This window comes from Aegilops tauschii, chromosome 6, assembly GCF_002575655.3.
Source record: "Aegilops tauschii subsp. strangulata cultivar AL8/78 chromosome 6, Aet v6.0, whole genome shotgun sequence".
NCBI classification, from domain to species: domain Eukaryota; kingdom Viridiplantae; phylum Streptophyta; class Magnoliopsida; order Poales; family Poaceae; genus Aegilops; species Aegilops tauschii.
The window spans coordinates 53,815,773-53,833,796 of record NC_053040.3 but is presented as its reverse complement, the minus strand read 5'-3'; the positions used below and the strand labels follow the sequence as shown (position 1 = coordinate 53,833,796).

The 18,024-nt window shown below is 46.5% G+C and overlaps 1 protein-coding gene across 1 annotated transcript; it reads left to right on the top strand.

The window, feature by feature from the left end:
- Nucleotides 1–11,876: 11,876 nt before the first annotated feature.
- On the top strand, nucleotides 11,877–15,618 carry LOC120967350 (uncharacterized). The gene is made up of 2 exons (XM_040393928.3): nucleotides 11,877–13,344; nucleotides 13,441–15,618. The coding sequence occupies exons 1-2, from the start codon at nucleotides 12,317–12,319 to the stop codon at nucleotides 14,585–14,587; spliced, it is 2,175 nt and encodes a 724-aa protein (XP_040249862.1). The 5' UTR covers nucleotides 11,877–12,316; the 3' UTR covers nucleotides 14,588–15,618.
- Nucleotides 15,619–18,024: the final 2,406 nt, after the last annotated feature.

Here is an 18,024-nt window from a genome sequence, read left to right as displayed (position 1 = left end):
GAGGGCGAGAAACCCAGGAAGAGGGTTCCCGCCAAGGTGATGTGGTATGCTCCTATAATACCACGGTTGAAACGTCTGTTCATGAACAAAAAGCATGCCAAGTCGTTGCGATGGCACAAAGAGGACCGTAAGTCCGACGGGGAGTTGAGACACCCTGCTGATGGAACACAATGGAGAAAGATCGACAGAGTGTTCAAAGATTTTGCAGCTGACGCAAGGAACATAAGATTTGGTCTAAGTACTGATGGCATGAATCCTTTTGGCGAGCAGAGCTCCAGCCATAGCACCTGGCCCGTGACTCTATGCATCTACAACCTTCCTCCTTGGTTGTGCATGAAGCGGAAGTTCATTATGATGCCAATTCTCATCCAAGGCCCTAAGCAACCCGGCAACGACATCGATGTGTACCTAAGGCCATTAGTTGAAGAACTTTTACAGTTGTGGGCCAGACCTGGTGTACGTGTCTGGGATGAGCACAAAGGAGAGGAATTTGACCTACGAGCGTTGCTTTTTGTAACCATCAACGATTGGCCTACTCTCAGTAACCTTTCGGGACAGACAAATAAGGGATACAATGCATGCACGCACTGCTTACATCAGACTGAAAGTGTACGTTTGGTTAATTGTAAGAAGAACGTGTACCTGGGTCATCGTCGATTTCTTCCCCGAAATCATAACGTAAGAAAGAAAGGCAAGCATTTCAACGGCAAGGCAGATCACCGGCCGAAGCCTGCGGAACGTACTGGTGCTGAGATATTTGATATGGTCAAGGATTTGAAAGTCATCTTTGGAAAGGGTCCTGGCGGACAATCAGTTCCGCGGGGAGTTGACGGGCACGCACCCATGTGGAAGAAGAAATCTATATTTTGGGAGCTAGAATATTGGAAAGTCCTAGATGTCCGCTCTGCAATCGACGTGATGCATGTTACGAAGAATATTTGCGTGAACCTGCTAAGCTTCTTGGGCGTGTATGGGAAGACAAATGATACAAAGGAAGCACGGCAGGACCAGCAACTTTTGAAAGACCCAGATGACCGGCATCCGGAATGGTTTCAAGGTCGTGCCAGCTACGCTCTTACCAAAGAAGAGAAGGTCATTTTTTTTTGAATGCCTGAGCAATATGAAGGTCCCGTCTGGCTTCTCGTCGAATATAAAGGGAATAATAAACATGGCGGAGAAAAAGTTCCAAAACCTGAAGTCTCACGACTGCCACGTGATTATGACGCAATTGCTTCCGATTGCTTTGAGGGGGCTCCTACCGGAAAATGTTCGAGTAGCCATTGTGAAGCTATGTGCATTCCTCAATGCAATCTCTCAGAAGGTAATCAATCCAGAAGATCTACCACGGTTACAGAACGATGTGGTCCAATGCCTTGTCAGTTTCGAGTTGGTGTTCCCACCATCCTTCTTCGATATTATGACGCACCTCCTGGTCCACCTAGTCGAAGAGATTTCCATTCTCGGTCCTGTATTTCTACACAATATGTTCCCCTTTGAGAGGTTCATGGGAGTATTAAAGAAATATGTTCGTAACCGTGCTAGGCCAGAAGGAAGCATCGTCAAGGGCTATGGAAATAAGGAGGTAATTGAGTTCTGTATTGACTATGTTCCTGACCTTAAGCCGATTGGTATTCCTCAATCGCGGCACGAGGGGAGACTAAGTGGAAAAGGCAAGATCGGAAGGGAATCCACGATATGTATGGACGGTCATTCTATGACTGAAGCACACCACACAGTTCTGAAAATTCCAGCTTGGTGGCTCCGTACTTCGAGCAACACAAGAATATTTTACGCTCGGACAACCCGGGGAAGCCTGAATCCTGGATTAGAAAGGCCCACATGGAGACTTTCGGCAGTTGGTTGCGAAAACATTTAATGAATGACAATGATGTTGGAGATCAGCTGTACATGTTGGCCAAGAAACCATCTTCGACTATAACGACTTTCCAAGGGTACGAGATAAATGGGAATACATTTTACACCATCGCCCAAGATAAAAAGAGCACCAACCAAAACAGTGGTGTCCGCTTTGATGCAGCAACCGAGAATGGGCAAAAGGTCACATATTATGGTTACATAGAGGAGATATGGGAACTTGACTATGGACCCTCCTTTAAGGTCCCTTTGTTCCGGTGCAAATGGTTCAAGCTAACAGGAGGTGGGGTAAAGGTGGACGAGCAATACAGAATGACAATGGTGGATTTCAACAATCTTGGTTACCTTGACGAACCATTCGTCCTTGCCAAAGATGTCGCTCAGGTTTTTTATTTGAAGGACATGAGTAGCAAACCGAGGAAACGGAAAGATAAGAAAACGATCAGTACATCATGCGATGATCCAAAGCGCCACATTGTTCTTTCAGGGAAAAGAAACATCGTGGGAGTGGAGGACAAGACAGACATGTCAGAAGATTATAATATGTTTGGTGAAATTCCGCCCTTCAAAGTGAACACTGACCCAAGCATTAAGTTAAATGATGAGGATGCTCCATGGATACGGCACAATCGTAAGCAAGCAGGGACACAAGGGAAGAATTGATGTGTAATAATTTAAGATTTTAAAATGAATTAGTTTCATTTTTCTGATTTTAAAAGGAAAAAGGAAGAAGAAGAAAGAAGGAAAAAGGAAGAAAAAAACAGAAGAAAAAATGAAAAACAGAAGAAAAAAACAAACATAAGAAAAAAAACAGAAGAAAAAAACAAACAGAAGAAAAAAGGAAAAAGGAAAAAAAGGAAGAAAAAAAGAAGAAAAACAAGAAAAAGGAAGAAACAGACAGAAGAAAAAAACAGAAGAAAAAAAGAAGAAAAAAAAGGAAGAAAAAAACAGAAGAAAAACAAGAATAAAATAAACAGAAGAAAAACAAAATAATATAAACTTTAATAAAATATATAAGTACAAACAAAATAAAATAAATTTTAATAACATAAATAAATAAGTAATTAGAAACTTTAATAGCAAAAATAATTATCATAAAGTAAAATAAATAAGTAATTAGAAACAAAATAAATAAAGCAAAAAAGAAAACAAAAAACAGGCAAAAAATATGCCACCTACTGGGCCACCACGGCCTGAATACGACTAGAAACCCATTAATGGGCCAGGATTCAGGCCCGCAGAAGGCCCAGTAGGCCCACAGGCACATAGTGACAGAATAGGCCCGTAAGCCTGCATTTGAGAGGAGCTCGAAGTGGTGAGCGCAGCCGCGCTTATAAACCACTGTCGAAGCCTCTCGGCTAGCGAGGTGGGACTAAACATCCCACCGCACCGCGCCAGTTCCAGCACAGAGCTTTAGTCCCGGTTGGGGAGGCGGACCGCGACTAAAGGGTACCCTTTAGTCGCGGTTGTTGTCCCCAACCGCGACTAAAGGGTCTTTCTGCGTGGGAACGAAAGCGGCGCCAAAACCCTTTAGTCCCGGTTGGGGAGGCGGACCGCGACTAAAGGGTCCTTTAGTCGCTGTTGGTGTGGCCAGCCGCGACTAAAGGGTACCTTTAGTCGCGGTCCTCCTCCCCAACCGCGACTAAAGGTGCGTCTATAAATACTGCACTTAGCAGTTTCGCCATTTCCCATTCTCCTCTCTCTCGACGCCGAAGCGCTGCCCCGACGCCGATCGACGCCGAAGCCCTGCCCCGACGCCGACGCCGACGCCGAAGCCCTGCGCGCCGCCGCTTCCGTCCCCAGTGAGCGCCGCCTCCGCCCGTGCCCTGCCCTTGCCCGCCGGCCGCCGCCCGCCGCCCGACGCCCTGCCGCCCGCCGCCCGCCGCCCGCTGGCCCTGCCTGCCGTCCTCCGCGCGCCGGCAGAAGAAGAAGAAGGAAGAAGAAAAAGGAAGAAGAAGAAGAAAGAAAAAGGAAAAAGGAAGAAGAAGAAAGAAGGAAGAAGAAAACAGAAGAAAAGCAGAAGAAAAACAAGAAAAAGGAAGAAAAAAAGGAAAAAGGAAGAAAAAAAGAAAACAAAAGAAAAAGGAAGAAAACAACAGAAGAAAAACAAAGGAAGAAGAAAAAAAGAAAGAAGAAAAAAAGGAAAACACAAGAAAAACAAACAGAAGAAAAAAACAAAAGAAAACAAAAAAACAGAAGAAAAACAAAGGAAGAAGAAAAAAACAAAAGAAAACAAAAAAACAAACAGAAGAAAAAAACAAAAAAAAGGAAAACACAAGAAAAAAGAAAAAGGAAAAAGAAAGAAAATAGAAAACAAAAGAAAACACAAGAAAAACAAACAGAAGAAAAAAACAAAGGAAGAAGAAAAAAGAAAGAAGAAGAAAAAAGGAAGAAGAAAAAAAGAAAGAAGAAAGAAAGAAGAAAAAGGAAGAAGAAAAAAAGAAAGAAGAAAAACAAAGGAAGAAGAAAAACAAAGGATGAAGAAAAAAAGGAAGAAGAAAAAAAGAAAGAAGAAAGAAAGAAGAAAGAAAAAGGAAGAAGAAAAAACAAGAAAGAAAAAGGAAGAAGAAAAACAAAGGAAGAAGAAAAACAAAGGAAGAAGAAAAAAAGAAAGAAGAAAAAGGAAGAAGAAAAAAAGAAAGAAGAAAGAAAAAGGAAGAAGAAAAAACAAGAAAGAAAAAGGAAGAAGAAAAAATGAAAACCAAATGAAAACCAAAAGAAAGAAGAAAGAAAAAGGAAGAAGAAAAAAAGAAGAAGAAAGGAAGAAGAAGAAAGAAAGAAAAAAGAAAAAGGAAGAAGAAGAAAGAAAGAAGAAAGGAAGAAGAAGAAAGAAAGAAGAAGAAAAAAATGAAAACCAAATGAAAACCAAATAAAAACCAAAAGAAAGAAGAAAGAAAAAGGAAGAAGAAAAAAAGAAGAAGAAAGGAAGAAGAAAGGAAGAAGAAGAAAGAAAGAAAAAAGAAAAAGGAAGAAGAAGAAAGGAAGAAGAAGAAAGAAAGAAGAAGAAAGGAAGAAGAAGAAAGAAAGAAGAAGAAAGGAAAAAGGAAGAAGAAGAAAGGAAGAAGGAAGAAGAAGAAAGGAAGAAGAAGAAAGAGGAAGAAGAAAGGAAGAAGAAGAAAGAAAGAAGAAAGAGGAAGAAGAAAGGAAGAAGAAGAAAAAAAGAATTTTTATTTAAAGAATCTTATTTTTTAATTCCTCCTCCTCTATGTCCCCTTAATCTTATTTTTTAATTCCTTTATACTTAAAGAATTTTTACTACATGCAGGAGTGACATATGGCGGACGATAGAACTGAGCCGCTTAGGGATCCGGAGGCTGAACGTTATTTAATGGACATCATCAACAACGAGATTCCTTATGTCCGGGGCTCAGAATATGAGCAACAAGAGGATGTAGTCTCTTCTTTTTTGAACCTTGACGGTGGAACAGAGATTGTCGATGATCAAGAAGGTGAAGGAACGGACATTGTCGACGGAGGTCAACCGTCAACAACCGACGATCTCGAATTGCAAGTAGCAACCACCTCCGGCGAGGTATATATATACATTGAGCCTCTCGTGATACAAACTTACTGAAATGTGAATACATATGTATTAACGCGCGCGACTCTCTTTCTTTTTTTAGCCCTCCGGATCGAGTACGACAAAGCGTGGCAAATCCAAGGCGATGAAAACAGGAGAAACATATGCCATTGAGTTTGTCAGTGAAACCGGCAAGCCCCTACAGCACACCTCAAAGTTTATCAACCAATGCGGAGTCATTGTTAGAGACAACGTCCCGATCACCGTCCAGGAATGGAAGGAGCCAAAGAAGGCACGTCTTGGTTTCAGTTTTGTCGACAAGAGAACGAAAAAGGATTGCTGGAGAAAGCTTATGGAACATTTCATTCTACCTCCGGAATACAACAAAGTCGATGAATTCGGTAACGATGTTCCGGGTGGACGTCAGAGGAGGAGGCTAGTTAAAGAGTTCGCTCTTCAGAAGATGGGCGAAGCATTCCGGAACTTCAAGAAAAATTTAACCCGTGACTATGTCAACAAGGGCAAGACTCCGGATTTCAATGGACAACATGAGAAACTGAAAGATGATTGGCCAGAATTTGTGAGGCAAAAGCAATCGGAGCATTTCAAGGAAATATCGAAAAAAATAAGGATAATGCGGGTAAGAAAAAGTTCCATCATATTATGGGGCCAGGAGGATACCGCCTTTCGGAGCCTAGGTGGCAGAAGATGGAGGAGGACCTAAGGGTGCGAGGAATCCCTCTAGGTACAGAGGGATGGGACCCAAGGGCCAAAATCTGGTGGTACGGGCGTGGGGGATCGCTAGACCCGGAGACAGGGGTGTGTGTTCACCGGCAGAGACAGTTTGCTCCCACCCAAGCCCTTATTGACGCAATGACCCAAGCTCAAGAGGGCTTGATCAAGTTCAACAGAGAGAAAGACGCACTGACAACAGCCCTCGGGAATGATGAACACGGAGGACGTGTACGAGGCAAAGGCAAAGTTTCGTGGAAAGTAGGGTTTTCCCAGGACAATGACCCGTACTGTTACAGAAGCCGTAAGAGAAAGACGGACCGGGATGCAGATCTTATGACGAAGTTTGCATCGGAACTCCATGAGTTGAAGCAGACCGTGCATGAACTAGTGAAAGAAAAATCGGCTGTAGGGCCGCATGAAGATCATGAAGCGGATCGCGGAAGCCAGCAGCGGAGAAGCAGCGTGGCTTCCACGGATGACCCGCCTGCTGCTAGTGCACCGATGATCGAGATTCGTGCACCGGAGCCTCACTACCCCGTGGATGATGTAAAGGAGATGAAAGAATGTGATCTGCATTATCCCGTGGGGAACGTTTCCACGAAGGTAGCTAGCGGCAGTGCTTTACCCTGTACACCTGGAGCACTCCACCACAACAACCCCATTGCATATGGCTATGCTCGTGTCACGGTGGAAGACATAGTCCAAGGGTTTGAGGACCTGGAGATTGACAAACCTACACCCGAAGGGGAGAGAAGACTTGGAGATGTCAAGCGCCAGTTCATTCTATGGAAAAAGAAGTACATAGTGTTTCCAGGCGAGGCGCCAAGGCTAGCAAGTCCACCCCCCTCCGATGGTGGTGGTGGTGGTGGCGGTGGTGGCGGCGGTGGTGGTCGTGGTGGTTCACCTACACCTCCTTCACGCCATTCGACGCCGTCCCCCGATCCACAACCTCCGGCGGGTACGACGCCCCCCAATCCTCCTCCGGCGGGTACGACGCCCCCAATCCACCTCCGGCGAAGAAGCAGAAGCATGCAGACAGCAAGGAAACCCGCTCCTGGACTATTAACCCGGACCCTTATGTACCTAAGACCACAAGGGTACCGGAGCCATCACTGAAGCCTCTCCTCCCAAGGCCTGGGGAACTTAGTGAAGCTGAAACCAAATTGGCCGCGTCTGCTGATTATGAGAAATGGAAGGCGGATATGAAGGCGAAAAAAGAGCCTGAGCCCAAGCAAGTATTCACTGAGAAGCAAAAGAAGTGGGCTAAGGATTTTTTGACGACACCATCCCAAGCCGAGCTGAATATGCCTGACGACTATGGACATGAACTTCGTAGGCAAGCAAAAATATTGAAGGAGGAGAAAGAAGAAAGTAAAAAAAGCGGGAAACAAGTTGACCAGCTCGGGATGCAGAAGAAACAATCGATCCCCCCGCTCATAGTGAAAGCCGGTCCGGAAGAGGACCCCGAGATCATAGCAGCTGCGGCAGCACTTGGATTGACTGTAGCGAGTGCCATGAAACAAGCGTCCGAGATGGGTTTGACTCTTCGTGCCTTCTTAGGCCTTGAGGATGCGCCAGTATGTGAGATAGCATTACAATATGTGCGGAATGGGCCTCTCGTCGAGCCTGCGCGGGAAAAGAGTCTACCACCACAAATGCGAAATCTGCTACGTTGGTACAAGCAATTCATAACATGGGCCGACAAAGAATATATTTATGCGGATGTTACAGATGAGCATCACACCAAACGGTACTCTGTAGAAGTTCATATGAGTGAATTGTTCCAGCTGTTCAATCTGCGCGACCTCGACAAATCTATGCTGAGTTGCTACGTTATGTAAGTGATTTATTTCTACCTCATCTCGTTCTTCATTGCCTGCACTATATATATATATTGTCCTAACTATATTGTTGCGTACGCTATTATGCAGATTGAAGATTTGGGAATGCAAAATAAGAAACATCCATGATGTTGGGTTCATTGACCCACATATCGTTAATGGACATGTGTTACAACATCACCCCGAAGACGTGGAGAAAGACTTGTACAAGTTTCTTAGAAAGCATCAACTCAAAAGTCATATTCTATTTCCTTATCATTTTGGGTGAGTGTTTCTCTCTTGTGCCCATTCTCTTTTGTTTACTCCATGCATGGTATGTCTAATCGATGAGTTATGCATGACTGTGCATGTAACGTGTCCGCAGGTTCCACTGGATTCTGCTAAATATTGAACTTCACACCTCCAGAGTTCTAATCATGGACTCTATGGATTCGGATCCAAAGCGTTGGGCCGACATGAGAAAAATGCTGCAAAAGTAATTATTTTCAATCATTTGAGCTCTATATCGATCGGTCTCTTTCGTTCATTTCCTAATATCAAGTAACTAATAACTCCCTTGTTCATTTAATTTTCTTTGCCCTGTAGGGTTTGGAGACGGTTCTCAGAAGAAATTGTCGGTGAATTCAAACATGAGCTAGATTTCAGAAGGTTAGTTAATGTGGATAAGCAGCCACCGGGGACCAATCTATGTGGATACTATGTTTGTGAGAACATCCGGAGACACACCTCTGAGCGGAAGGCATCGGATAGCGTGCAGAACACGACGGATAACTTGCGGAGGAGGCTTAGTCCAGAAGCTCGCTTCCGACCAATTCAAGAAGAATTAGCAGGATTTTTCATGAGGGAAGTCATCAATCCTAAAGGAGAACACTATACCGAGGACGAAGAAATTTATATGCATACCCGAGATTGAAACTTGTACGAAGTTGTATATGGTCATCCATCCTAATTGTGTATGGAAACTTGTTTGAAGTTGTATATGGTCACCCGAGATTGAATATATATTATATATTCCTCTTGAATTCTTCTTGTTTGAAATTTCATATGCATGTATATAGTAGCGTAGAATATGTGTACTGAAACTTTATCAAAATTAAAATAAAACACAAAATATAATATAAAAGAAATAAAACACTCCAAACTAAAAAGAAACCAGGTTTAGGGGGGCTAAAACCCTAAACCTGCGGAGGAGCCCTTTAGTCCCGGGTGGCCACGAGAACCGGGACAAAAGGTCCTCCGCCCCGACGGACCACGGGCGTCCACGTGGACGGGCCTTTAGTCCCGGTTAGCCACAAGAACCGGGACTAAAGCCTTTAGTCACGGTCCGTAAGAGGCGCGACTAAAGAGGGGGGTCTTTAGTCGCGCATATTTAGTCCCGCTTACACAGCCAGAACTAAAGGCCGTTGCGAACCGGGATTAAAGGGCTTTTTTAGCATGAGAATATACTGGAGCACTATCAAACTCTCAGGTGGGGAGAGTGTAGAGAAAGTGGACGGGCCTCGTGCTGGGTCAAAGATCATGTGGCCCGGTCGCCTTTCGCTTAGATTGTGTGGACGCTAGACCATGTGATATAAAGCGAACGGAACCCCACCGCCGCCGGCCATGGCCGTGTTCTTTAAGGCCCTTATTTACCCGGCAGCCACGAGAGGTGGATTGAGCTGCTGGTTCGAATGGGCAATCTAGCATGCAAACAAAACCTAAGACAGCAACGTGATGTATGTGGTGACCAAGCCAATAGAGTAGAAAGCTATCAGCTTTGCATTCAGTGCAGTCTTCGGCGCTATAAAATGCCGTGAAATGCCAAACCGGAGAACTAAAAGTTATCGTTTTATCATGCTTGGTTCTACCTATTGAGGAACCAGGAAGATTTTGCTAGGCTGTGCCACAAATCAGACACACTATCCATCTATGAACGCGTCCGCAGACATTGGTATGGGAGCCGGCTATCCAACACTGATATGGAAGCTTCGTCCCCATGCATTACTGGTTGAAGTTGATTGCGCAATTTGGGTAGCAACTATCCATTCCAATTCCGTCAAGACCACCCGCATCAGCAATAAGGACAAAGCGAGTGATTAACCGATCCAACAAAAGAGCTGCCCAAGAAATTTAGAAGGGGGTTTCGAGAAAAGAAGTGGGAGCACGAGAAGGAGAAGCGAGAAGGGGTGGCGACCAAGATGAAGGAGAGGTTCGATGACATCTTGACGAAGAAGTAGGATGGATGTGTTGTGCGCTATGACATGAAGGAGCAAAAAAGATGAAGAGGTTTAACATCTTGATGATCACAATTAAGAAGAAGATCAAGCTCAAAGACAAGCCGGTGTTGTGTTCCGATAAAGACGGGGCAGGAGAGTATAGTATCGCAGCACGGGGTGCTCTGTGAGCTGGCCACATCGGTGTCCACCGGATATTCCGTGTGTAGTACCGACACAAGAAAAAAAGGAAAAAAATAGAAGAAGAGAGATGTATGATCATGGTTTATATTCTCTTCGTGGGAGTGCCTGTTTTCGGGACGCTTGAGTGAATACCTTTTTACCGAAAAAGGGTTTCTCCCGCTTTGTTACAAAGCAACCAACCGAACTATACATGGATAGGTGCTGGGGCGAAAGCAGCACAGTCACGCCCAAAAGAAACGACAGAGAAAAGCAAAAGAAAAAATGCCAACAACGGCGGATCAACAAAAACGAAGAAGTCTCGTGATCGCAGCACCCACCAGGATCTTCCACTAGACTCCAGGACTCCGAAGCGCCGGCACCTATCAACACCTCCAAGAAGGATCGCGACGATGATGACGCTACTGCCAAGGATTTCCCCCGGTACACGACGAGGCGAGAGGAAGGGTAGCCCCGGCGCCCTCCCGGAAGGTCAGGTGGCACCCACAGGCGCCACCGCGCCGGTGTTGGCCATGCCGACAGGGGTTTCCCCCGATCCCAACCCGCACCTCGAACGCCCCAGAGCCTGCCACCAAACCAACCACCACCGTGCGCCAACGCGGTCATGAGGCCCCCACGGTGTCTCACCACGGCACCGCGAAGTGAGGGCAGCACGGCGAAGAATCAGAGCTGGGACTAGGGCATCAGCACCGTCAGCACGCGGGAGGGCCCCACCTCCATCGTCCGCGACGGTAGCCGTTCGGACGCAATAGCAGGAGCACACCAGGCCCATGGGCCCATAGGCCCGGCCGAGCCCTCGTGGACCCGTAAAGCTCCCACCTTCGCGCTGCAGCCGGCACGCCGTCGGTGCCGCCGCCCCAAATCCGATCTGCTCCTCCTCCTCACCACGTCGCAGGCAACGAGGCCATGCCCGGGGGCCGGCCCGCTAGGACCCAGATGGGGCCCTAAGGGCCCAGATCTGGGCCGGGAACGCGCTGCCGGCCAACCAGCGCCACCAGGCCGCCTCGCCGCCAAAGGACGGCGCCATCACCGCGACGGGCCGCCGGGCCGCCGCCAGCCCTGACCCCGGGTCAGGAGGTGCGCGCGTGGGGTAAGGAAGGACCCGCCGCCACCAACCCGCCCGGCCAGATCCGGGGGCTCTGCCGGCGGCGGCAGGGGGGAGGGGCACGAGGGAGGGGGGGAGAGGTGAGCGGGGGGAGCCGCCCCGGCCGCCCCCCCGGGGAGGCGGCGCGGGCGCGGGGTCGGGGGAGGGAGGCAGGGGCGGAGCTGGGCCCCGGGCACCCAGGGCCCAGGCCCGGGGCGTGGAATTTTTACTAGCCTAGTATATATGTATGATTTTCTGCAGGCCCGGGGTGCAGAGCCGAGTAAAACGAAGGCCCAGAGCGGCATTAGCTGTCTCACCTCGTGAAACAGACGCACGAGCACGAGGAGACTTCTCTCGGAAAAAAAAGAGCACGAGGAGACCTCCAACTCGCGCACGCACGCAACAGGAAAATAGGAAACTGACGGACGCACGCACATCACGAATCTTCAGGAGACGCCAGCGATCGCGAGGCCGCCGCCGATCTAACGCGCACACGACGCACGCAAGATCAATCTGCAGAAGTGCAGAGTCTAGACTCCAGCGCTCACGCCGGCCGCCGGCGCCGCCGTTCGCCGCCGACTCGGCTACCGCTGGACAGCTCTCCTGTGCGCAGTGTGCTGTTCGCCCAATCTACTGCTTCTTTACTGCCGTACCTTGGTATTTTTTTATGCTTTCCCGGTTTCCCTTGATAGCTGATGCTTCTGCAGTTCTGCTCGTATCATGTTCTACAACGTCGGTGTGTATCAGTGTATATAAACTGCTCTTAATTTGAATAATGTGTGTATGTGTATCAAGTCATATATCTAGTGTATTGTTGAACTCAAATTGATGTAATTGCCAATTTCGTTTCATATTGTAGAAAAACAAGATGAAGAGATTTTTTTCACTGTTGTCTCCAACGAGCGTGTCCACACCTATCATTTTAGATGGAGGGAATCAAGTGACAGAGGAGGCTGAATCAACACCTGAAACTGAAACTACCATTGAAATGGGACCACCGCCTTCGACTTCAAGCGACCCACCTGCAATGTCAACTCCAGAGAGTAACAATCTTGGTAATCCCGCTGATGCCCGTGATCAATTCTGTAAAAGTGATATTGAAGCTGATCCTGGTCTTAGGAAACCAATTGAAAGCTTAGATCCGAACATTAGAGATGCTGCTAGAAGGATTTATATAAATATGGGTCCATGCCAACCAACTGATCATAAATATAAAAAAACACCCCAAGGAAACTCTTCAACGAAAAGAAGCTTTCATGCTAATTGGTTCAAGAACCATGGCGACTGGTTGGAATATAGTGTTGCTAAAGAAGCAGCCTTTTGTTTCTATTGCTTTCTTTTTAAGCAACCAAGAGCGGAAAATTATGGTATTGAGGCATTCACAAGGGTAGGATTTAGAAATTGGAAGGATGGACCTAGTGTTCTTGATACACATATTGGTAAACATGATAGTGCTCACAATAAAGCTAGACAACAATACGAGGCTTTCAAAAATCAAAGGCAATGTGTGGCGCATGTGATGGATCGTGGTAGCAAAAAGAGTGAACAAGACTATAAAGCTCGTCTTATCATTATTTTGGGTATTATTAGATTTCTTCTATTACAAGGTCATGCTTTTCGTGGTCATGATGAGAGTTCAAGCTCAAACAATAGGGGCAACTTTTTGGAGTTGATGAGTTGGTATAAGAAGAAGGATCCAATTGCTAGGAATCTTCTTGATAGTGCAGGCGGTAACCATTTGATGACTTCACATGAGATACAATTTCAGTTGTGCCAAGCTTGTGCAGAAGAGACCACCAAATCCATTATTGCTGATATTGGAGATAAGAAATTTTCTTTACTTGTTGATGAGTCCAGAGATGCATCTATAAAAGAGCAAATGATTATGTTTTTAAGGTTAGTAACTTATTATTTTTTATTTTAATTGTTGTTTTGTTGATTACTAATAGTAAACCTAGTTGTTGATTGCTTGTGCCTCTTGGTCCCATGTAGGTATGTCAACAGTTATGGGTACACGATCGAGAGGTTTATTCAGATTAAGCATGTTGGTAACACAAGAGCAGCTTCTCTAAAGGCAGCTTTGGATGGTATGTTTCTTGAACATGGTTTATCTATGTCTAAATTGAGAGGACAAGGGTATGGTGGAGCTTCTAACATGAGAGGGCAATTTTGTGGGTTGCAAAGGTTGATACAAGATGAAAACCCTTATGCATTTTATATCCATTGCTTTGCCCATCAGTTGCAGTTAGTGGTTGTTGCTGTTGCCAAGTGTTGTTCCTCTGTAACGGATTTCTTTAACCACATAACTTTGATTGTCAACACCGTCAATGCTTCTTGTAAGAGACATGATGAACTAGCTCAACAACAACATGACAATATTGTAAGCCAATTGGAATCTGGGGAAATTTTTTCAGGAAGAGGGAAAAACCAAGCAACCAACCTTGTACGACCTGGGGATACACGATGGGGCACACATCATAAAACTTTGTGTCGCTTTCTAACTATGTGGAAATCTGTTTTGCAAGTGTTAGAGAACATTCATGATGATGCAGAAAATTTAACACAAAGAAGCACAGCAGGTGGCTTAATTTCTCAGATGGAAAGCTTCGAATTTGTTTTCATGTTGCATCTAATGATCAAATTATTGGGCAAGACTAATGAGTTGTCACAATGTTTGCAAAGGAAAGATCAAAACATTGTTCTTGCAGTGAGTTTGATCGGGGTCACATTGCAGAAACTTCAAGATATAAGAGAAAATGGTTGGGATCAGCTCTTGGAAGAGACAAATGAATTTTGTGTTAAACATAGCATTCTATTGCCAAACATGGATGATACAATACCAGCTCGAGGTCGTTCAAGGGGGCGTGGTGGTCAAATGGTAACTTATTATCATCGCTTCATATATGAATTGTTCAATGTTGTGCATGACCAAGTTATTACTGAGTTAAATAACCGCTTTGCTGAGATATCTACTCAATTGTTAAGATGCATTGCTTGTCTTGATCCAAGGAACTCATTTGCTAATTTTGATGAAGACAAACTTGTTGAAAACTTGCTAAGATGTACGCTGATGACTTCTCCACATATGAGATTTTGTTTGTCCTTAGAAAGCAGCTTGAAACATTCATTGCGGATGTGATAGCTAATCCAATTTTTTTGAGTTGTAATGACCTTGGTAATCTTGTTGTGAAGATGGTTCAGACTGGTAGACACATTGTTTTCCCTTTGGTATATCGCCTCATTGAGTTACATTGATTTTGCCTGTTGCAACCGCATCGGTGGAAAGAGCTTTCTCAGCTATGAGTATTATCAAGACAGAGTTGAGGAATAGGATGAGTGATGACTGGCTTAATTATAGGATGGTTTGCTATATTGAGCGAGATATATTTGCAACTACTGACGATGATGATATTGTATATCGATTTCAATCATATAGGTCTCGCAAAGGGCTTTTACCTCGTCGAAGTGGTAAGTTTTAGATTTGTATCAATGATAATTCTTTCACTTTTTTTTCGAAGGGCCGGTGGCCGAATTATATTAAATAGGAAGAGAAGTACATAGTACAGCCGGGAAGCAGTCTAGACGGACTAGAGCTGGGACCCAACACAAAATTAGGCGTTCGCCGGCAGGTCGCAGATGCAACCTGCAGCCCGCCACATTCTAATGTCTTCCTTAATTAACTCCAGCACCCTGTCTACGGTGCTGGCTACATTATCAAAAATTCTCGCGTTTCTCCCCTTCCATATCCTCCAGTGTATCAGGATAGCGATCGTGTCGAAATTCCTCCGTAACGGTTTCGGGATTGCCGCCCTCGCCTTCAGCCACCAGTCTTCCGTCGTGCCAAAATGCTCGCTGGGCACCTGGAAATTAGCCCCCGTCCAGGTTCTGAAGCTCCACCAGAGCTGCTGTGTAAATCTGCAATTTACAAACAAATGCGAGCAGTTTTCCGGCTCCTGCGCACAAAGGGGGCAAATGCCGTTGGATGGCCAACCCCTTCGCTCAAGATTGTCCGCCGTGAGACACTTCCGGTGGACCGCCAACCACATAAAGAACTTGCATCTTGGAGGTGCCTTGGATTTCCATATTGGTCTGGAGCAGGCAAACCGTGTGTTGCCCATGAAGAAGAGTTGATATGCACTCTGGATGGAGAACTGGCCATCCGAAGTGAGTTTCCATACAAGGTGATCATGGGAGTCTGGAGCCAGGGCTGTTTCCTGAACCAAGTCCCAGACTTGAAGGTATTGTGCTATGGCAACGAGGGAAATCCCTCCAGTGATGTCCCTGATCCAAGATCTGTTGTGGAGAGCCTCTCTGACCGATATGCCCTTGTCCCTAACAAAAGAGTAGAGGGCCGGCGCCATGGTCGCGATTGAGCGTCTGTCCGGAAGCCAATTGTCGGTCCAAAACTTGGCCCTCGCTCCATCCCCCAATGTCATATGGCAAGCAGCAGCAAACATGGCCTGCACTTCCTTTTCTGTGCTATCCGGAAGCCAATGCCACGGCCGCTCTTCCAAGTCCCGCCTCAGCCACGACCATTTGCAGCGCAGGGCCATCCCAAAGCACTTAAGGTTAATGATCCCTAGTCCTCCAAATTCCCTTGGCATGCAAACCCTTGCCCAAGGCATGAGGCAGTGCCCCCCACTAACTTGCTCTTCTCCTTTCCAAATGAACCCTCTACATTTTCTGTTGATGATTTTAATGGCCCACATCGGGAGTGGTAGCACAGCCATAAAATGGATCGGCAGCGCCATCAGCACCGATCGTGTAAGGGAGAGGCGGCCCGCCGTGGCTAGCATCTTCGGCTTCCACCCTTTGAATTTTCCAGAGAATTTGTCGATTAGGGGCATCAGATCATGGCGCCTAAGCCTAAAGATAGACAGTGGCAAGCCCAAGTACTGAATCGGGAATTGTTGTCGTCGGCATTGGAAGTGTCCCTCAACTGCCATGGCAAGGTCGTCCTCACAGCGGATGCACGTGATCGTGCTTTTGTGAAGGTTGATCCGTACCCCTGATGCCTCCCCAAATAACTTTAGGATCTCCGATATAACCCGCAGGTCCGAAGGCACTGGTCTGAAGAACATAACTGCATCGTTAGCGAATATAGATGTCCTAGGCACCTTGCTTTGACATCCCAGATCAGAGAGTAATTTCTGTTGTGCTGTCCACTGTAGTATGCAATGGATGGTGTCCATGGTCAGGATGAAAAGAGCTGGCGAAAGGGGGTCTCCTTGACGGACTCCCTGTCCGAGAGCGAAGGCCTCCGAGAGCTCACCATTGATGAGTACGGAGGAGGAGGCCGTGGATAGAAGCCCGCAGATCCAGGCGCACCACCTCGATCCAAAGCCCCTTTTTCTCAAAACCTCCAGGAGAAATTCCCAAGATAAAGTGTCGAAGGCTTTAGAAATATCTATTTTCATGAGTACCGACGGTAGCTTCTTACTGTGTAGCAGCTTAGCAGTGTTGCGCACAAATTTGAAGTTCTCGTGGATGTTGCGTCTGCTGACGAAAGCACTCTGAGCCTGCGATATTAGAGCCGGTAACATAGGGGCCAGCCGAACAGCTAAAACCTTGGCGAAAATCTTCGCTGCACCATGGATGAGGTTAATCGGCCTGAAATCGCTGATGTCCAGAGAATCACTCTTTTTAGGCAGCAACGTGAGAATGGAGCTGTTCAGGTCTCCAAAAGAAGCGAACCGTCCCTCATACAGTGCCTTCATGACGGCCATGAAGTCTGCAACGATGATCTCCCAGCAAACCTTGAAGAACATGCCTGTGAAGCCGTCCGGCCCCGGCGCCCTATCGGATGGCATATCCAGAATGACCCTCTTGACTTCTTCCTCAGTGAATGGGGCTTCCAAGACACGTGCCTGCTCCGCGGACAGTTGTTGCAAATCAAGAACATCCAGGTTGATAGAGTGTCCACGTTTGGTCGGCTTGCCCATCAGGTTACCAAAGAACTCCCTTGCAAGACCCAACTTGTCCTCAATTGACGTGACCGTCCTGTCGCCCGTTTTCAGATATGGGATAAGGTGCTTCCTGCGGCGACCATTAGCCTTCATATGAAAATATTTGAAGCTGGCATCACCCTCCCGTAGATCCCTCAGCCTTGCTCTCTGCCTTAACCGCACCCTTTCCAGGGAAGCATACGCGAGGCATTTTCCTTTGAGAAAGGCTCTCAAACTTCTCTCGGCATCAGATAGATGTCTGCTCTCCTCGGCGCTATCCAAATGCAATATCACTTCGCTGGCTATTTGGAACCGCAGATTCATGAAACTCAACTTCTTCTGGCCCCAGCGCCGAAGTGCCTTGGCGGTCCGCAACAGTTTGGTGTTGAGAATCTTCATGGGGTCCGACCCATAAACCTGCTCCTCCCACGCTGCTTTAACCGTGTCGAAGAATTCTGGTAGTTTGCACCAGAAGTTCTCGAAACGGAATCTGCGCGCCCACGGCCTCGCCAAAGAGCATGTGAGAAGCAAAGGGCAGTGGTCGGAAATCGTGGAGCTTAGCGGGAGCAGATCGCTAATAGGATATAAATCCTCCCAGGAGTTGTTAAAAAAATACTCTGTCCAGCCTGGC